At 39.4% G+C, this 18,614-nt stretch overlaps 1 protein-coding gene across 2 annotated transcripts in view; it reads left to right on the forward strand.

Annotated features, from left to right (window-relative positions):
- The window catches only part of LOC119898769 (protein kinase C beta type-like), a 34,915-nt gene extending 19,134 nt beyond the window's left edge, over nt 1-15,781 (forward strand). Inside the window, exons 5-17 of one of the 2 annotated variants that reach the window (XM_038712983.1) lie at nt 1,942-2,070; nt 2,493-2,649; nt 3,053-3,187; nt 3,351-3,447; nt 3,575-3,718; nt 3,829-4,002; nt 4,129-4,220; nt 4,647-4,709; nt 5,901-6,039; nt 6,134-6,214; nt 6,311-6,418; nt 7,328-7,468; nt 13,928-15,781. In XM_038712983.1, the coding sequence (XP_038568911.1) occupies nt 1,942-2,070; nt 2,493-2,649; nt 3,053-3,187; nt 3,351-3,447; nt 3,575-3,718; nt 3,829-4,002; nt 4,129-4,220; nt 4,647-4,709; nt 5,901-6,039; nt 6,134-6,214; nt 6,311-6,418; nt 7,328-7,468; nt 13,928-14,080 (1,613 nt within the window). In that variant the 3' untranslated portion in view covers nt 14,081-15,781. Of the gene's footprint in view, nt 1-1,941; nt 2,071-2,492; nt 2,650-3,052; nt 3,188-3,350; nt 3,448-3,574; nt 3,719-3,828; nt 4,003-4,128; nt 4,221-4,646; nt 4,710-5,900; nt 6,040-6,133; nt 6,215-6,310; nt 6,419-7,327; nt 7,469-7,895; nt 11,551-13,927 lie in introns of those variants that run through there. The other variant, XM_038712982.1, reaches the window with a different exon arrangement.
- Nucleotides 15,782-18,614: the final 2,833 nt, after the last annotated feature.

The following is an 18,614-nucleotide window of genomic DNA, read 5'->3' on the forward strand; positions in this document are numbered from 1 at the left end:
GAGTGTTTCTGGGTCATTCCTCTTTAGAGTGTATGAAGTTTTAATGGCAAGTGTAGCTGAGTGGAGACAGATAGCAAGTGAAGCTACATAAATAAATGACTTGTTAAAGATGGGGTAGGCAACGTTGGAGAAACCAGCAAGAGACAGCTAGATTTCAGCTAGAAAATCCCACCCCTTTCCCTTCAGGTCTCCCTCCAAAGCCAGTCCCACAAAACACATTTTCATGTACAGTGAGTACACTGGCAGAGTTTAGGCAGGTAGGCAGGCAGGTAGGCCACTCAATAATTTCATTCGGACCAAATTAAATATTATCGCCGTGCTTATCACTGTCTACGACAGCCACAGTTATTTTCTTCATTTTTGAGTCAGAGAAGTTAATTTATTGCTTGCTCTCAGGATGTCAAGAAAATTTTTAACAAATATAACAAAAACGCTTCTGAATTAAATCTTCTACCCCGGCTTTAAGTGCACTGCCTGACTGATATATGAACTGAAATTAATCAAAAGAAGTTATCATATGAAAGGGCATTAAAATATTCAGTTCTCACTCTCCACCTCTGCACCACCTCCAGTGAGTGGAGTAAAATGTGGAGCTTTGTGGATCAGAGCGGTCTGACATCTAGTGGACAGAGTGAGAAATGACAAAGGGTGCTTTGTTTTCCAGTGTTCACCATTTAGGAATGCGCTTATCTATTTTTCTTGTTTTCCTGTATAGCTGTATGCAATGCAAATTAATCCAAGATGTAAGTAAAGTTGTATCCCCATCACTAGTCTGTAAAATCATTTTTTAAAAATTGTAAACTTACTATTACTGTATAAATTAACTTAGTGTTTTAACATTTAGGCGTAAAGTTTCCTTTATGAACAAATACATGGCCCATGTGCCAGTTAGGTGCCGGTGTGGACTACATTACAGGTTTTTGCCACAATTTGTGTGTCACACACACATTTCTCAGATCCGAGACAAAAACCCTTGAGACGGCATGAAATTTGCGTACGTGTCCATCACAACGAGTCCTCTAATTCGAGTGGTTCTGAGACATGTCCTGACCATGCTGTGAGCTGTCCCAGATGCTACTTCACTTGTCAAACATTCTTGATTTCACTGTAGCCAAAATCAAGATGCGCTTGTAGTTTAGGCACCTTTGAGACGAGCTTGAACACAGCGCACAAGGAAACAGGGCTCTGAAGAGGGATATGGACGGTCCAAAACTAACAAACATCATAGCTACAAAGAGGTCGACAGGCATTCCTCAGATTGTGTGAACCCAATCGATGGAGAGGAGGATCATTGAACTCTGGACTCCTCAAGCTCCATCACTCGCTGGTAACCACTAGTCTGTTTTTCGTAGACTCCCATGTAGTTTGTGCACACTCATGTCAACATGAAACAGCGACAAAAATGTCTTGTGTAATGAGCAGCACAGCAACTCTGAGATTTTCTTTCTTCAGTAAACCAATTTTACACATAAAAATATGTATACTATTCATAGGAAGTCCTACTGAGCTTCATTAATGTCCATAGTGGCTCTGGAGGGAGTTCCTTAAAGTCTGAAAAAAATAACCCTTGTGATGTCATTGGGGGTTAACACAGGCCTAAGGAAAGCCTGCCTTACAAACTGGGGTTTTGGAGTTTGAAAGATCTAAATGTTTATCAGGCTGGGAGGGTCTAATACAAAGATGCCATTGAGATACAGTTGCAGCAAAGGGAAGTGTAGGATCCAGTATTTTTGGGACTTGAAGTCCAGATATCTCTGCTTTTGCTTCTTTGTTATTGACCAGTTATTTTTTATTCTCTCTCTTGTAAGTCCCCCAACTTTATGAAAGGGCATCGCTAAATTGCTGAAGAGCTATCAATCTGGTTATATAGTGCTGAAAGCAGTGTGATAATTAGGGTTATTTTGGGGTATATTTCAAGCATTTTTGTGTGTCTTTGTTCAGACTGTATGATGAACATCCACAAGCGGTGTGTGGCCAACGTCCCAAGCCTATGTGGGACAGATCACACCGAGAGGAGAGGACGCATCCAAATCTCTGCGCAGATCACTGACGGCATTCTCACCGTCACAAGTGAGTGCTGTCTCTTCATTTTCACTCTGACACACACACCACACACACACACAGAGCACCTCTCAAAGCTCTCTATCAGCCTAAGACTAAAACTGGAAAGTCCATTAGTTGATCAATGATCCAATGATTGACCCACATCGCCACTGGGACATGCATCCACGTGCCAGCTTTCTCTCTCTCAGACAGCTGTGGATTGATTATGGAACATAAACTAAACTGTTGTTAAGTGTTGTCAAATGTAGCCAGAGTTATTTAGGGCAGGCCAGAACGGGACTCACAGTAACACTCAGAGGTTCACGTCCTGCTGTCCTCTGGAAAGGACAAATTCTAGACTTCAACAATAAACAGTCTAAAAGTGTGTATTATCTTGGGATGCTTTCTTCTTCTGACACTTTTTTGACTGTGTCCTCAACCTCTCGCAGTCAAAGAGGCTAAGAACCTGGTGCCCATGGATCCCAACGGCCTGTCAGATCCCTATGTCAAGCTCAAGCTGATCCCAGATCCCAAGAGTGAGAGCAAGCAGAAGACCAAAACCATCAAATGTTGCCTCAACCCCACCTGGAATGAAACTTTCACTTTGTGAGACATCTTTTATTCTGTACATTATCTCAGTTGAGGCTTCACACACCTGATCAACTTATTTTTGGCATTGATGCAATTTAGCTGTGTTTGGTTTCAAGTTTGGCCCCATTCTCAATCACAAAAGCACAAAGCTAACTGGAGCTCATGAAAGTGACCCTGTCCCCATTCTCTTTCCTGTTTTTGCTTGTAGTTATTCTTGGTTGCTGTGGCAGCTAGGAAAGGCACAGGCAGGAAAAACTGTCAATTGCTGAGGTGTTTACCAGTTTAAATAGAGAAACAGATATGAGGAATGTGGCTTTGAAATAAAATTGTGATATTAATTTTTAGCTATTTTAAGAACATCCTTCATCTGAACTTTTATCTGACTGTCCCTCCCCCTTCCCTTTCTCTAATTTCTTAGCAAACTCAAAGAAAGTGACAAAGACCGCCGTCTGTCAGTGGAAGTCTGGGACTGGGATTTGACTAGCAGGAATGACTTCATGGGATCCCTGTCCTTTGGGATCTCAGAACTGCTGAAACAAGGGGTAGATGGATGGTAAGATGTCAAGATGAGGAAAAGGAGGTGGTGGCTAACTGGGAAAGTGACACAGATGTAGACAGAAATAATAACGGGAACAGGGGTGTGAATATTTAAGGGTCATAGCCTGGTGATAATCCTGGATTCTATCTGACATTGCCAATTTTATTCTGGGGTTTAGGTTTAAGATGCTCTCCCAGGAGGAGGGAGAATACTTTAATGTTCCTGTGCAGCCAGATGGAGAGGATGGTAACGAGGAGCTGCGACAAAAGTTTGAGGTGAAATGCAGAAAACGGAGACACAAAATAGCAGCAGGTTTCATCATTCATGTTCGTGTTTTTTTTAATGTCAGGTTTATTTATTCCCATAATCTTGTGATTTTGTTGTAATTTCGTCTCTCTCCAGAGGGCGAGGGTGGGTCCAGGGAAGACAGCAGACTCTTCTTCTGCCTCCATGATGTGCAAGTATGACAGCAATGGCAATCAAGACCGGGTCAAGCTCTCGGACTTCAACTTCGTCATGGTTTTGGGCAAGGGTAGCTTTGGCAAGGTGATGCACATTATTAGACGTGTGTTTTTATGGTGAGAAATTGGCTGCCGATGGATGTAAACCAAAAAGAAACGACTCTGAAGATCATTTATTTCCTATTGCACCTTAAGGTGATGCTGGCTGAGAGGAAGGGTACCGATGAGTTGTACGCCATCAAAATCCTGAAAAAGGATGTGGTGATCCAGGACGATGATGTTGAGTGCACCATGGTGGAGAAGAGAGTCCTTGCTCTGTCTGGGAAACCACCTTTCCTCACTCAGCTGCACTCCTGTTTCCAAACCATGGTAGCACATCTTGCATTAACAAACATGAGCTCATGCAGAAACATGGCAACACAGCACTGCCAACTGATCATTTTATCACTGATCATTGTTTCTCTCCTTCCTTACCTAATCCTCTCTGTCTTCTAGGACCGATTGTATTTTGTCATGGAGTATATAAATGGAGGAGACCTCATGTACCAGATCCAACAGGTCGGCAAGTTCAAGGAGCCTCATGCTGTGTGAGTATACTCTCTTTTACACGCTCACACACACAGAGTTGAGCAATAGGACTTACTATGTGACTGTTACAAGATCGTCAGTCTATTTCGCTTACTGGTAATATAAGAATGTACTAATTCAGTTTTAGAAAACCCTCATCAAAGAAAATGTTGGCAGTTAGCTGCTAATATGACACTTAACTAAACCATATTTTAATACAAAAGCAAGTTCTTAAAAGGCTTAAACAAGATGATACAAAAGCAATGTTATTTTTGCTAGTGACCACAACAGTGATCTTTTTCAGTATTCATGGTGCTGCATTGAACATAACCTCAAATGACTTTACATAACATTTATGAAAACAAAAACCTATTGTGCAATTATGAAGTATTTACATCAATACAGACACAAATATAGTTAGAAACTGGTGTTTGTCTGTATTTCAGGTTCTATGCTGCAGAGATTGCCATTGGACTCTTCTTCCTTCACTCCAAAGGCATTGTGTATCGGTAAGTCAGTTTGTGAATCAGCTCGGGTCTGCCTGTACCGTTTACAATCATTTCAGAACACAGGGCCCTGTTTCAGAAAGCAGGCTTAACAAACTCTGAGCTTATCCCTGAGCTCTGAGTTGACTTGGAGGAGGGAAACTCTTGAGTTTTCGGTTCCAGAACAGCTGATCAGAATTAGTTCAATCAACTCTGGAGTATGTTTAGCCGGATAGAAGTGCTTGCGTGGGGATGGAAAAAAAGCCATCATCACTGGAGCTCCGATACTACGATTCACCATGTCAACAGATAAATAAAGGCAGAGACTCCATTTTAATCGGGTGGAGCTAGAAATATGAATGTGTGCCAACGCTGACCATGATAGGCTATTTATGTTAAAACGCAGGAGAAGAGGAAGGATAAATACGGTAACATTAGTACTTTTTATACAGCGTTGCTCATTCATCATTTACCAGACTGGAACACATTAATAAAATCTTGCTAATTTCGTATTTTATTAATGTTGTCAAAACACATTCAGAATATATGTAGGTAATAATGGAAAAACTCACTTTAAACTACATCTAGGCCTATTTGTTTCAGCTGCACAACAGTCATGCTCACTCAGAAATAGTCACATTATCTATCAGTATAATAACTACAATAGGATTGTTCTAATCAGTGCGACTACAAAATGAAAGATTACTGTTCATTGATCAGTTTTCTAGGTTAAAGATTAGTTTAAACAGTGATTACTGTAGTAATGTAGCCCACAGTAGCCTAAGTGCTTTCAGTGCGACTGTCACAGTGTCACCGACATAGATTTTGTTCTGTGCTTACTGCTAACAGCTTTTGATCTGTCCTTACATCGATGATGATAAAAGCGGTCATGTTCCAGATAATGTTTTTGGATGAAAAACTAAATAGCCTATCCAACTGGGATTTGAGAGTTTTTAAAGATGTAAATGCGTTGAGATATGTGCTTTGATATCGACAGCCTGAATGAGGGAATGAAATGGTGTGTCAGACAGCCGCCTCAGGCTCCGCAGGAGGGGAGGAGTCAGAGGTTTTCCAAATTATCCTGTTCACGGCATCTTCTCGTCTCTGAAACAGAAAACCCAGTTTCCCTCATCTCAGGCTTAACTTACTCAGAATTTTCTCTAATCCCGCTTTCTGAAACAGGTGTGGAAAATAAATCTGTGTATTTGTTTTCAGGGATCTGAAGCTGGATAACGTGATGTTGGACTCTGAAGGCCATATAAAGATAGCCGACTTTGGCATGTGCAAAGAGAACATGTACGATGGAATTACCACAAAGACATTTTGTGGAACACCAGACTACATCGCTCCAGAGGTGTGTTTGTGTTGTGAGATAGTTGATTGGTGTTTTTTTTAAACATCTTTTAACTTTTGAATAACACTCGAGACTCTACCACTGTTTCTTGTAGATCATAGCTTATCAGCCATACGGGAAGTCTGTGGATTGGTGGGCCTTTGGAGTACTGCTCTATGAAATGCTTGCTGGACAGGTTTGTATGCATTCATTGAAGATACTTTGTTTTTATTGAGAACAGATAATTGTGACAAGAACTGAAAAACTGAAAGGTATATTTGTGCCCATCCAGCCACCTTTTGATGGGGAGGATGAAGATGAGCTGTTCCAGTCGATCATGGAGCATCATGTCTCTTACCCTAAATCCATGTCCAAAGAAGCTGTTGCTATCTGCAAGGGGGTGAGGGCACATGCTCAAATGCTCAAAAACTCAGTCCTAATCTGTCTCCTAAACTCTCCCTGTCAACTCTGAAAACTGGGGAGCACGTCACATTAAGGTCTCTTTGTGGAAGTGTATAAGAATGAATCCAATAGTGAGGCTACAGCAAAGCTGAACTATCATTCTCCACTACCCCTAACCGAAAGAATGCATCTTTTTAATATAGTACATGCCGATGCCCAGTTAGACAGTTGATAATATTAGGATGTACTTGTGGTTGAGGGATTTAAGATGCAGTCCTTGGGTTGATTTTGGCCAAGAACATTTGTTGCAGGTCATACCCTGCTATTTAGAGGGGAGTCTGTAAACATGTTTATTTCTGCTTTAAAATTGGGCATTTAACCATTGGGGTCCATGAGATTGACTCACTTTTGGAGCCAGCCTCAAGTGGCCATTCAAAGAACTGTAGATTTTGGCGTTTCCTTGTTGGCATAATTTTTTCTTCTTTGTCAAAATATGCCGCCTACATTGCCCACAGTGCATCTCGACAGACAGTAGAGATGAGGAGCGTGCTACAGAGGTCTGCTAACGTCACTTCTTTTTGATTCCACACTCCACTCCTTTTACGATTTTCAGACTTTTAGTTTTCAGCCTGCACTGATGCCGACTCAAGTGACATCACTAGAATTAATTTGTCAGACTTCACGCAGCTGGAACCACAAAAGGCTTTATACATATTTTTCACACAGCTCCTCAAGAACAGACAACAGACCTTTTCTATGTGTAAAATCTGTGGCGTTTTGTCTAGCTCTAACTGAGTTTACATGCTATTTACCCCCTTCCCCTTAATGTGCCGTGCCCCCAAACTGTAGTGAAGGTTTTGAAGCATACAATGTACATGTCCAAACTCCTTTCACTTTGTGATTTTAGCTGATGACCAAACACCCAGGTAAGCGTCTTGGCTGTGGCCCAGAGGGGGAGAGGGACATCAAGGAGCATGCCTTCTTCCGCTATATAGACTGGGAGAAACTGGAGAATAAAGAGGTCCAGCCGCCTTTCAAACCTAAAGCTGTGAGTATATTAGACATCCACTCTCTTCAGCTGTTGAATATTACCTTAACATCACTGATTACCTCAGATATTAGTTTCATTAAGGAAGGAAATAACATACTAATATACTAATAACGATTAGACCGCTCATCCCCCGAACCCAAGCATCGCCTGCCATTCCTCACTACTCTGACAAATGCAGAGCTGAGATTTTTGAGTGTAGTCACCAATGATGAAGCTAAGATGTCACTGGCTCACACACGGACCAATTGAAATCCACAGTTTCGGCTGTGAATGATTTGATTGGTTGATGCCATGTTTTAGTTGTATTTCTCTTTTTTTCTCCTTGTTGTTTGTTGTTGTCCTTTTTTTCTTCACATCCCTCATCAAACTCACTCCATCCCCCTATCTCTTTCTCCATCTCTCTCTCCTCTCCTCTCCACGGCAGTGTGGGCGTGATGCGGAGAACTTTGATCGCTTTTTCACGCGCCACCTCCCAGAGCTGACCCCCCCAGATCAGGAGCTTATAGCCAACCTGGACCAGGAAGAATTCCAAGGCTTCTCATTTGTTAACCCTGAGTACCCTCACTCAACTCACTGACCATGCCTCATATCACTGGGCTGCACTAGTTATCCCCGACACCTCGGAAACATACTCAAAAAAGATAAAACTTAAAAAATTGATGTCATATCCAGGTTGGATTCGGCAAGGTGAAACGTTAAAGGTATAGTTCAACATTTCTGGAAATAAGCATATTCGGGGTTATTTTTCTGAGAGTTAGATGAAAAGATCAGTCGGTCTGTGTGTGCATAAATTACAGAGCTGATAAAGACTGGAAGCAGGAGGAAACAACTCCTAGCTCTCTAAAAAAAACTACTCTCTGAGTAAAAAAAAAAATAAGGGTTTAAGGGGAAGTTAAGTTTTGTAACCATTGTATGGGGTGAGCAGAGATGTTGCAGAGAAGTGCTGGGTAGACTGTTAGGGAGTTACACCATATAACTCCTCCTAAAACTGGGCAGCCTGATATCACCAAAAGACATGAATAACACGCCAATTTCTAAACCGGGAAATTGTCGCACAACAGCTTCAACCAGCAAGGCATGGGTCACATGACAGACGGAGACAGCTGAAGGCATTAGAAAGCTACTTATTGTTAGTACTGCTAGCTTGTCCACTGGTACCAATTTATCAGTGGTGAAGCGCAAACAACTGCCTATGAAAGTAAAACTGTCCACAATGACAGGAAAAAAGCTTGTTAATCATCCAGTCGTGTTTATTCTTTATGTTTAGTTTTTAATAAAGCAGTAGCTTACCTTATCACTGTGATTCAATTGTAATCAAGGGGGGAAAAATCCCATCATCATCAGCTGTACTTAGCAAAAGTTAGCACGCTGACACCCTAAACTAAGATGAACATGGTGAGCGTTATTAACCTATTTAACCTGCCAAACATCAGTACGTTAACGTCATTTTGAGCATGTTAGCATGCTGACATTAGCATTTAGCTCAGAGCACCACTGTGCCTACGTACAGCCTCACAGAGCCACAGAGCATGGCTGTAGATTCTTATTGTTGTCAAATTTTTGTCAAATTCTTTGATGTGAAGGTCTGTTGCCTAGCAAAAGACTCGCGCCAAGCTCACACAGCCAGTAGTAGTCAGCCAGCAGTAAGCATGCAAGCACATCACAAGCTGTCTTGCTTGGTTACCACCATCAGTCACGTGACTCTCGCTTTGCAGGTTGTTGCAAATTGTTGTTTTTACATTTCTCTTTGTACTTGGATTAAGGAAATGAGATAAAACATCGTAATTAGTAAACTTTAGTCCTGGCAGCTGTACTTTTGAGGAGAGCCAGGCTAGCTGTTTCCCCTGGTTTCCCGTTAATGGCCTCCGTGCTCCAACTCTGTACCAAACGTGAAGACATGAGATTGATATCAATCCTTTCATCTAACTCTCGGAAAGAAAATGTCCAGAATAAGCCCAAAATGCCAAACTATTTCTTTAAATAATGTTCAGATGGAAATACAGACACAGGTGCTCAAATGCTAACAATCAGGAGAAATAATCCCGTATTCATATGTCAAGTTGCCAGTGGGAGACTAGTCTCGTTTCCAGCTGTTTCCAGGTTTGCTTTGGTTTAACATGTCACGTTACACTTGCTTTCATATCAGCTCTGCTGGCTGTATTTCTATCTTTAGTGCAGATATGTCGCTCCTGAATGCTGCCCAGCTGCTCAAACCAGCAGGTTCATGCCTGAGTCCAACCTCAGGGCCGACCTGAACCTGCTCCGTCTCTGTGTCACGCTCCCTGTAATTGCATATTGACTATAACGACCTATCAGTAATCTTGATGAGTACTATGATCACATATTGGTAATATTCATACAGTGTAAGTGAAAACTGACCAACTGCTTTGCTATGATTGTTTGAGTACTAATCAGTTTCCTAATGTTGACTTTTAATTTTGTCTATAGGACGTTGTGGTGAGCTTATCTTCAAATTTTTGCGGATTTAATTTTTAACCAGTCAGAGAATACAAGTCTTTATACATGCAGTCTGCAAGAGTGAAAGTCTGCGTCTAGTTAGTGATTTTTGATTGAAAGCTCATTACTTTTCTCCTGATTCATTATTTAGAACATTCACCACATTACGCTGTGTTTTTAATGACAGAGGGCATGTATCTCTTAGCTTGTAAACAATCATTTTTGGAGAATTTCACGTATGACAAAGTCTTGTTGAGTCTCGTGAAGCTGGTAGTTTGTTAGCTTACAAAAACAGGATGTCCAAAAGTGCCAAAATAGGGTTTAGAATAATGAGGATGTGGGAAAATATTGTCCTCAACAACTGTGATGAAGGGAAGCCATCTTGTGCCATTTTGCAGTATATGTATAATTATTAGAATATGCATTATAGCTTATCTGTTCTCCAACAATACAGTACCCTTGGAAAGTCATTTTCATATATAAAATGAATTGTTTGAGAAGACGTGTGTTTCATAGTGAGGCAGGTTGTATTATCTTTTTGTAACTGTGTAACGATGCCGGTTAGTAAAATGTGTCAAATCATGTTCTTTGAGCTTGTATCAAAAAGGGAGGCAGCTGCTTGGTGACGTCACAGATTTGTTTCTGTTGTATAAAGATGCTCGCTGATAAAGATGATGATTCTGCCAGGTGAAAAAAGCAAGCGCTTATTGTGATGATGGTAATGGTGACAAATCAGTGTTGTCATAACAAGAGATATGACAGAGCAAAAAATATATATTGAGTTCTATATATCAGAGAAATAGTTGGATAAATTGTTCTGGATGAGAGAGATGCTTTTGTGGATTGTGTAATTGTCCTGTACGACTGGAAACTGATAATATACTCACTGGTGCCTACCAGACTCCCTCTGCTGTGTCTGCCTTGTTACTGCTGCTACGCCCAAAATGTTAACACTTGAACATGCATTTGTTTGGTTTCTTGCTGAGTTTGATGAAAAGATCAGTTCCACTATAATATCTGGAAGCTAAGTTAGAGCCAGGAGATAAATAGCTTAGCTTAGCATAAAAACTGGAAATCGATGGAAAGAGCTATCCTGGCTCTGTCCAAAGGTTAGTAAAAAACAAACAATCCACCTGCCTGCACCTCTAAAGCTCACCAATTAACATGTTATGTCTTGTTTGTAGTAGTAGTATTTTTTTAGTCTGGCTAGCTGTTTCATTCTGCTTTCAGTCTTAATGCTAAGCTAAGCTAACCGTCTCCTGGCTGTAGCGTCATTCAAGCAGGCACTTGTGTCACTTGGTTTTATGTTTCTATAAAAGTCACCAAGGCTCTCCTAAGTTTTCTGAGTTGTAAAATCTGCTGTTTAAAAAGCTTTACAGAGAACATTCACCTCTCTTATCAGCTGTGAAGTTTAGTTCTAGGGCTTATGGGAAATGGTGTTCGTTAAAGGACTCTGAAAAACAAATATTAAATAAATAACGATAATTAAAAAAACTACCATCCTTATTTAAACGTATGCAGCCAGCAACACAAAATACTGTTGAGAAAGGCTCTATTGCAGGGCTGAAGTTTTAATTATTAGCGTTGTTACAAATGGAATAAAACACAGAAGTTCCAGTTTCACTTCGTTCTTTGGCTTTTTTGTCCCCGTTTGGGAAAATCACCTATTTTAATACACCAACAAGAATCTGTTATGTGTTCAGCGCAAACAATAACCATAATTTGGAGTTCCTATTTTATAAATGATAACACAGTATAACATTGCTATAATCATATTTAATGATATTTTATTACACACAACTCAAATCCTTAGTTTTTTGTAAAACTTTTAACTGTTTATACTCATGTACAAAATATTCAATTGCAGGTTTGAAAACTGATTATAAATGCGTTAAAAAAAATCTCAAATCAAGGCTCACTTTTCAGCTGTATCTCTTGAAAAAAAAATATATAATCAGTACATGTAAATAAAAACCTTCAGCTTTTATGTTTATATTAAACATGAATCTATATTTTATATTATTACAACTGTGTTGTTATCAGGTTAAATTGTGTCAAATACATTAATTAAACACTTGTGTATCAAACTCCCTACATCTACTTACAAGTAAGGAGATGATTACATCATAATGTGTCCTTAATTGTTATGCACTGTTCATAAAAGCTACAATTTAAGTTACTATTAAGTGTAATCCAAAAAATATGCAGCAATCATACCTGCCTCATACTCAAATGAGCTGAAATAGTGATGAATTCGTGGACCAGTGGTTGAGGTGGGAAAGTTTCCAGCCCCTCCTCATTTCAGCTGGAAGCCCTGTGATGAGACAAAAGGAGGAGGTAGGAAACTAAATGGTTTGTGTGTGTGTGTGTGAGAGTGTGTGTTACATGTGTCTTGCCTGGGGCTCACTGCTTCACTTCCCCATGTGAAATCCTTTCCGGGTGTGGTGTGGTTTGGTCTGCAGCTGATCTGTTTTATCGATCCTCGTCTGTTCTGTACTGGAACATTTCCTCTCTCTGGCTTTGGAAGTTTGTCTTGGATTTTTTCTGCATCTGTGCTGTTGAAATGTTTTTCGGTGGGTCTTTTTCATCTTTTGACTGTGTTTCTTGGATTTGTCGGCAGGGTGTGTTTTTTTTTTTTTTTTTTTTTTTTTTTTTGTTGTTGACTTCCTCCCCCCAGTCCTGTATGGAATCAGTGGTGTGTTTAAATGCCTTGCCTTGCCACCATTTAAAGATGATCAGAGGTGTGGACTAGACTGTACTTACTAAGCACATGACACATAACTAGCCACTGACTCATGACTGTGCTTTGACTTAAAGGAACTGTTTAACACATTGTCTCTCTTAATAGTCAGGGGCCCATATGAAAACTGAAACAGGTTTCGCTTCCTGTAATCATTCCTCCTGTTTTTACTGGCTCTTATTTTGTTACTATCCTTCCAAAGCAGCTCACCTAGGAAACACAAGGAGGGAATTTGAACTAAAAAGTCATGTCAAGATCCACACGTCTGTAGATTTTGTCCCACTATCATAAGAAGCACATTAAGAAGGGATTTTTTAATGGCCAGTATGAACAGGAGGAATGATTACAGTCTGCTTCGATGTTCATATGGGAACCTTTAACCTTTAACCTAAGTTAAATGTTATTTATAGCACCTTTCAAAACCTACGTTACAAAGTGCTTTGCAAAACAAACAAAAAGGTTAAAAGACCAAAAGATAAGTGCAACATGAACATTATGACAGGAGAGGAACCCATGTGAGTGAACACTCCTGCTGTGGATGACACACAACTAGCAGGCTTTGTTCAAGGAGGATCTTGAAAAATTGTGAACCTGTCCTTTAATGTCAATTTGGGGGTTTTACACAACGTAAGGAGGACACTAACTACCTTCTACAGTTACAAACAACAATAAACTGGTGTTGTCTAGGCTGATTTTTCTATTATATTAGAATTTTAAATTTGCTTTATCTTTATGTAAGTGAAGATTCACTTCATAAATAATTGCACCAATGAGTCAAAAGTGAAATATGAAAAAGTATTTTTTAAGTAAGCTTATTTGGTGATGGGTGTGTTGCATGGGAGGAATTTGGTCCCTAGACCACAGTAGTTCTAAATTCCTGGCACATTTGAAGGCATTTCTTTTATTGTAAATGTACTATACTAACATTAAGCATTAAATCCGGTGAACGGCACATAATGACTTGTTTAGGACTCTAAACACAACATTTAGGATTATGACTTGACTTGGTACTTGAGTCTGCCATTCAGCTTTGTGATTTGAACAACAATCCCATCGTCCCACCTCTGAAGGTTAAGATGTGTCTTTCCGTGTGCTGAAAAAGCCTCCTTCTCTACCCTTCATCTTTGTGCTTCTATGGTAGAGTTGTTATTTCTGCTCGTTGTCAACCTTCTTTCTAAACTGCCTTTTTAACGCTGCACAAATTCACTCTGTCTTTATCTTAACATGTTCTCCCTCTCCTTCTTTTCTCTCTGTGGCAGAAATCACGCCGTGACGTCGGCAACTTCGACAAGGAGTTCACGAAGATGGTGGTGGAGCTGACGCCCACAGACAAGCTCTTCATCATGAATCTGGACCAAAACGAGTTTCAAGGCTTCTCCTACACCAACCCTGAATTCATCATACAAGTCTGAGGAGTTCCTGTTGTTTAGGCGCAGCCCGGACAAGATTTTACTTCAACCCATACAGCCCAGTTACGTTCATCGAAGACTCATCCAACATCTCGTCACACCACCTAGACTCAAACCACTGAAGCTAAAGCCACAACGTCTCAGTTACACACATAAAAATCTTCAAACTTGACCCACACCAGCATCTAAACTGGACAGTAGCCTATAAACCACCAAACGTGTTACATGTTCATATCTACAAACACACAAGCAGCAGCGTAAAATACAAACTGCACATGGCTTTAGCTGCTGGTTGGTCCCAGTGGGACTGAGTTTGACCAGTAACCACAGACCAGCAACAGGCCAGTTTCCTGAAAACTCCAGGCGTGTATAGTATTCACAGGATCTCGTGCTGAACAGGTTAATGCAAAGGCCAAGAGTCATTGCAGATGTAACTGTGTATATGCTGTATTTATTAACAACAGTGTGTGTTGGTTTACTTGATGTCCTTTTCTTCGACCTGTGAAAGTTGCATCATGAACACTGCATGATCAATATGTCACGTATGTTACGTACACACACGTGTCTGTGCAAGCTGCGGTTCGGAAAGAAGGACGGTTTTGAATGATAAAAGTCCTATTTGTAACCTCACGTCTAAGTTAGTCCCGAACTTAGTCTTAAGCACGTCTTGTCTTCCAAATTGATGCAAAAAAAAAAAAAAAGAGAAATCCCCAAATTCCTGTTTGGCAGCGATATTAAGAAATGTCAGTCTTTTTTCTCTTGCTTAATCTCTCTCTCTTTCTCTCTTTTCTCTTTTCTCTAAGGCACCGTTTATGCAGTGGGTTAGTGCTGTGTAGGCCTATACAGTCTTTGTGGTGCAGCTCTTCTATGCATGCCATATTTGTTGGTACAGTAGCTCCTTAAGATTTGCTTTTGACATCAGAAAGAACCTCAATGTGTTAAATTTATGATGCAAGTGAGTTTTGAAATATCCATGCTCAAATCAAGTTTTAGTTTCCACTCCGAATGCTGTGTACGCTGTCTCTAATGGTGTCAAAATATGCGTGGCTAAAGAGTTTGCTTTACAAAGCACGGAGCAAAGACTGTTTTGCTGTCCTTGACAACAAAATATGACATTCTGTGAAATGAACATATAAAGTAGATGTAATTATTCTATATGACTTGTGTTTTAGTGTATGTGTAAATAAGAATGGGATCTAGTGCTAGAAATGGTTTTCAGTGGTTATCGTACACATCTCTACTATTTCTCACAGCCCCGCCTCCCTTTCTCTCTGCACTTTATCCCCGCCAGCGCTCTCGGCTGTCACTTCTTTCTTTGTTTCCCCATTTTTATCTCTCTCCGTCTCTTTCTCTACCTCTGCTCCTTTCCTTGAATTCTACATTTGATCTTTGTTCTTTCTTTGCCCTTACCCAGTCCTCCCCCTGTCCCCAGCTAACACTCACATCAGTACATTTTAAGGAGAAGAAACTGGGAAGGAAGATAAGACGGAGAGGGGAAAAGAGGGGAGAATAAAGTGTTTACTATGCAAAAGACAGGAGAAGAAGAGGATGTGAAGAAGAGGGCAACTTTTATAAAGTAACCTGATAAAATTGTGCAACAGGACAGTATACATGTGTTGCATGCGCCATCTTTACCTGCGCGTGAAAGATACGTAAAGTAAGATACCTACATTAAAGTGAATTATCACAATACCATTTCCATAACTGGCTCTTGTGTTTTATTGGTTTGTACTGTACATAACAGATTACTCGTCATTTATTGCCAAAAGTGAAATTCTTGCCATGATGACACTAAGGTGTGTGCAACACATTTAATTGGCCTATTTTTTCTGTAAAGAATGGTGCAGTAGTTTTCTGCAGATGTATGATGCGAGTTGAAAGAAATCATCTTTAAGTGTAACTACACAAGCAATACCGTAACTGTGGTACAAAAACGATTCAGTGTATGAAGAAAAATTTACTTTGTTTGCCTGCATGCTCTCTGTAACAAAGTAATTTAGGTAAAAACAGGACTTCAAATACAGTTTGCATAAAAAATCACCTTTTTTCTTTATTAAAAGTAGAAGTAATCAGTTTAATAGATTAAAGATACAATAAGATGACATTCTCGTGACGTTCTGGCTTGGCCTTGGGATGGGCCTACAGATCTCAGGCTGTGATCTCTGTCAAATCAGCAAAGAGATCAGCAGAATGCTTCTAAAAATAACTTTCAAGGCATGTGGGGGACTTGTTTTATAAATAAGATAAAATTCTGTTTGGTAATGTGTCAAATGTGGCTTTGATTTAAGATAGAAGGATGCTGCTCATGAGTGTAGCTGCAGCTGTTTGTATTTTCATTATCATTATTGTATATAACACGGTTTTCTTAATAGTTTGATCAATAGTGCAAATGCCCCTTCTTCTAGCTTATGGTCCAGTTTTCAAATGTCTTGTTTTATCCAACCAAGAGTCCAAATCTAAAGATAATCAATTTAGAATTATATTCTATATATTAAATAGTGGGAAAACAGCAAATCCACACTTTTGAGAAGCACAACCTAAAGAACGTTGACAATGAATCAGTTGTTGTTGCTGATTCATTTTTTGTCTTTTGACTAATTTGATTCATTGTTTCAGCTCTTCTTGTGAGGTTAATTGTTCTCCTTCATTGGTCCTAATCAGTGCTTTAGTTTTAAGATATCTGTTTCCTATTACATCAAGAAAAATCCAAGTTTATTTACAAGTGAACGAAAAGGGGTCAGAGCGATCACATCCCTTCTGTTGTTACAGTTATGTAATGTATTGTGTGAATATTTGATCAACATCCAGTGCTGCAAATCTGGCACATATACTGGTTTTGAACATTAAATATTTGTAGTTATCCTCAGTTTTCTGCCAACAAAACTTGACAACTGATGTCAAGTGGAAACAATGATAAAATGTAGCTATGTATTGGTAATATAGATAAATGAGCACAGTGTGGAATATAAAAAATCGTGAGCCCTTTACTATAGCTGAAAATAAATATAGAAAATAAACACCTGTCATAGCGCTCAGAAAACACAGATGCGACACAGATATATTTTCAAATATTTGTAAAATTTTTGCAAATATAAAAGCAGGCAAACTATATTGTGATTTTTTTTATTTGATTGCTATGCTTTTTCACACATGCTCACTCACTTATATTCTAAGCCTTAAATATTCATTCAATACTCATATTCCCATTTATTCTTTTATTCATTCAAATGAGGTGGCCTGTACACTCCTTGGACAGCTTCTCTCCCGTTTAGTGTTGCATGGAATACTGATGAGGTTATTAATATGATTATATTATATATCATTTAAAGTATTCAAGATGTTTTGGAAAGTGTTTCTAATATTTTATGAACTTGATTTGCATGTGTACAAAATATACAAAACACCTTACAGTGCAATGTGATGCATTTCCTGTCATTTGTTAACTGTCCAAAGCCAAAGGCATTAAATATAAAATACATTACAGAGGGAGCTATTGCACTTTGTGCTCTACAACTTTACTCTGACATTTGCAGCTTCACATCAGGAAACTCTGATATTTTAAAAGTATAATTCACCTAAATAAAAACGTCAGCAGCAGCCGTTTGCTGTTGTCCTACTGTTCTATTGTTATATGTCGCCATTACAGATTCTGATTTTACATTCAAGATCTGTGATAATCGTATTTATGTATTTTCTTCCTGCCCTTCTTCAGCTTGACTTTAAATTATAATCCTCTACAAAACAGTAGAAACAAGAACACATAAGTACCTAATGAATTCTTTTACTTTGGATACATTATACTAGTGATAGACCAATTAATCCAGCTGATATCTGGCATTTTGAGATAAATGGCATCTCACGAGGTCAATAAAAAATGTCTGGACACATCTGCAGGCAGCCTTGTCAGTGAGGCTGCTGTGGAATGATGTTAACGTTCGTCCTTGTGAGTTTTGGGATAGTGGTGCAAAATTAGTTTTGAGACCTAAATTTGCTCAGTCACCATCATCTTTTCTAAACGTAAATATCTGCATTGACTATTGAAAAACCCATATACACTATATGGACAAAATTACTGGGACACCTACATATTACTTTTATGATATCCCACTCTGAAATCATAGACGTTAATATGGTGTTATGGAGTTATAAGTTATAGCAGCTATAACAGCTTCCACTCTTCTGAAAAGGTTTTCAACAAGATTTTGGAGTGTCTTTGGGGATTTTTGTCCATTCATCCAGGAGAGCATTTGTGAGGTCAGACACTGATGATGGATGAGAGAGCCTGACTTGCAATATCCGGTATAGTTCATCCCAAAGGTGTTTGATAGGGTTGAGGTCAGGGCTCTGTGCGGACCAATCAAGATCTTTCACACCAAACTGGGAAAACCATTTCTTTATAGAGCTGGCCTTGTGGATGGAGGCATTGTCCTAATGAAACAGGAAAAGGCCAAAGACAAACTGTTGGATGAATTATTGTCTAAAATTGTATTCTGTAACATTTAGATTACCCTTAACAAAGACCTCACCATGAAAAAAC

The sequence above is a fragment of the Micropterus salmoides genome, unplaced genomic scaffold (assembly GCF_014851395.1).
Source record: "Micropterus salmoides isolate LMB-PRFRI ecotype aquatic unplaced genomic scaffold, ASM1485139v1 Ms_hic_scaffold_12, whole genome shotgun sequence".
Taxonomy (NCBI): domain Eukaryota; kingdom Metazoa; phylum Chordata; class Actinopteri; order Centrarchiformes; family Centrarchidae; genus Micropterus; species Micropterus salmoides.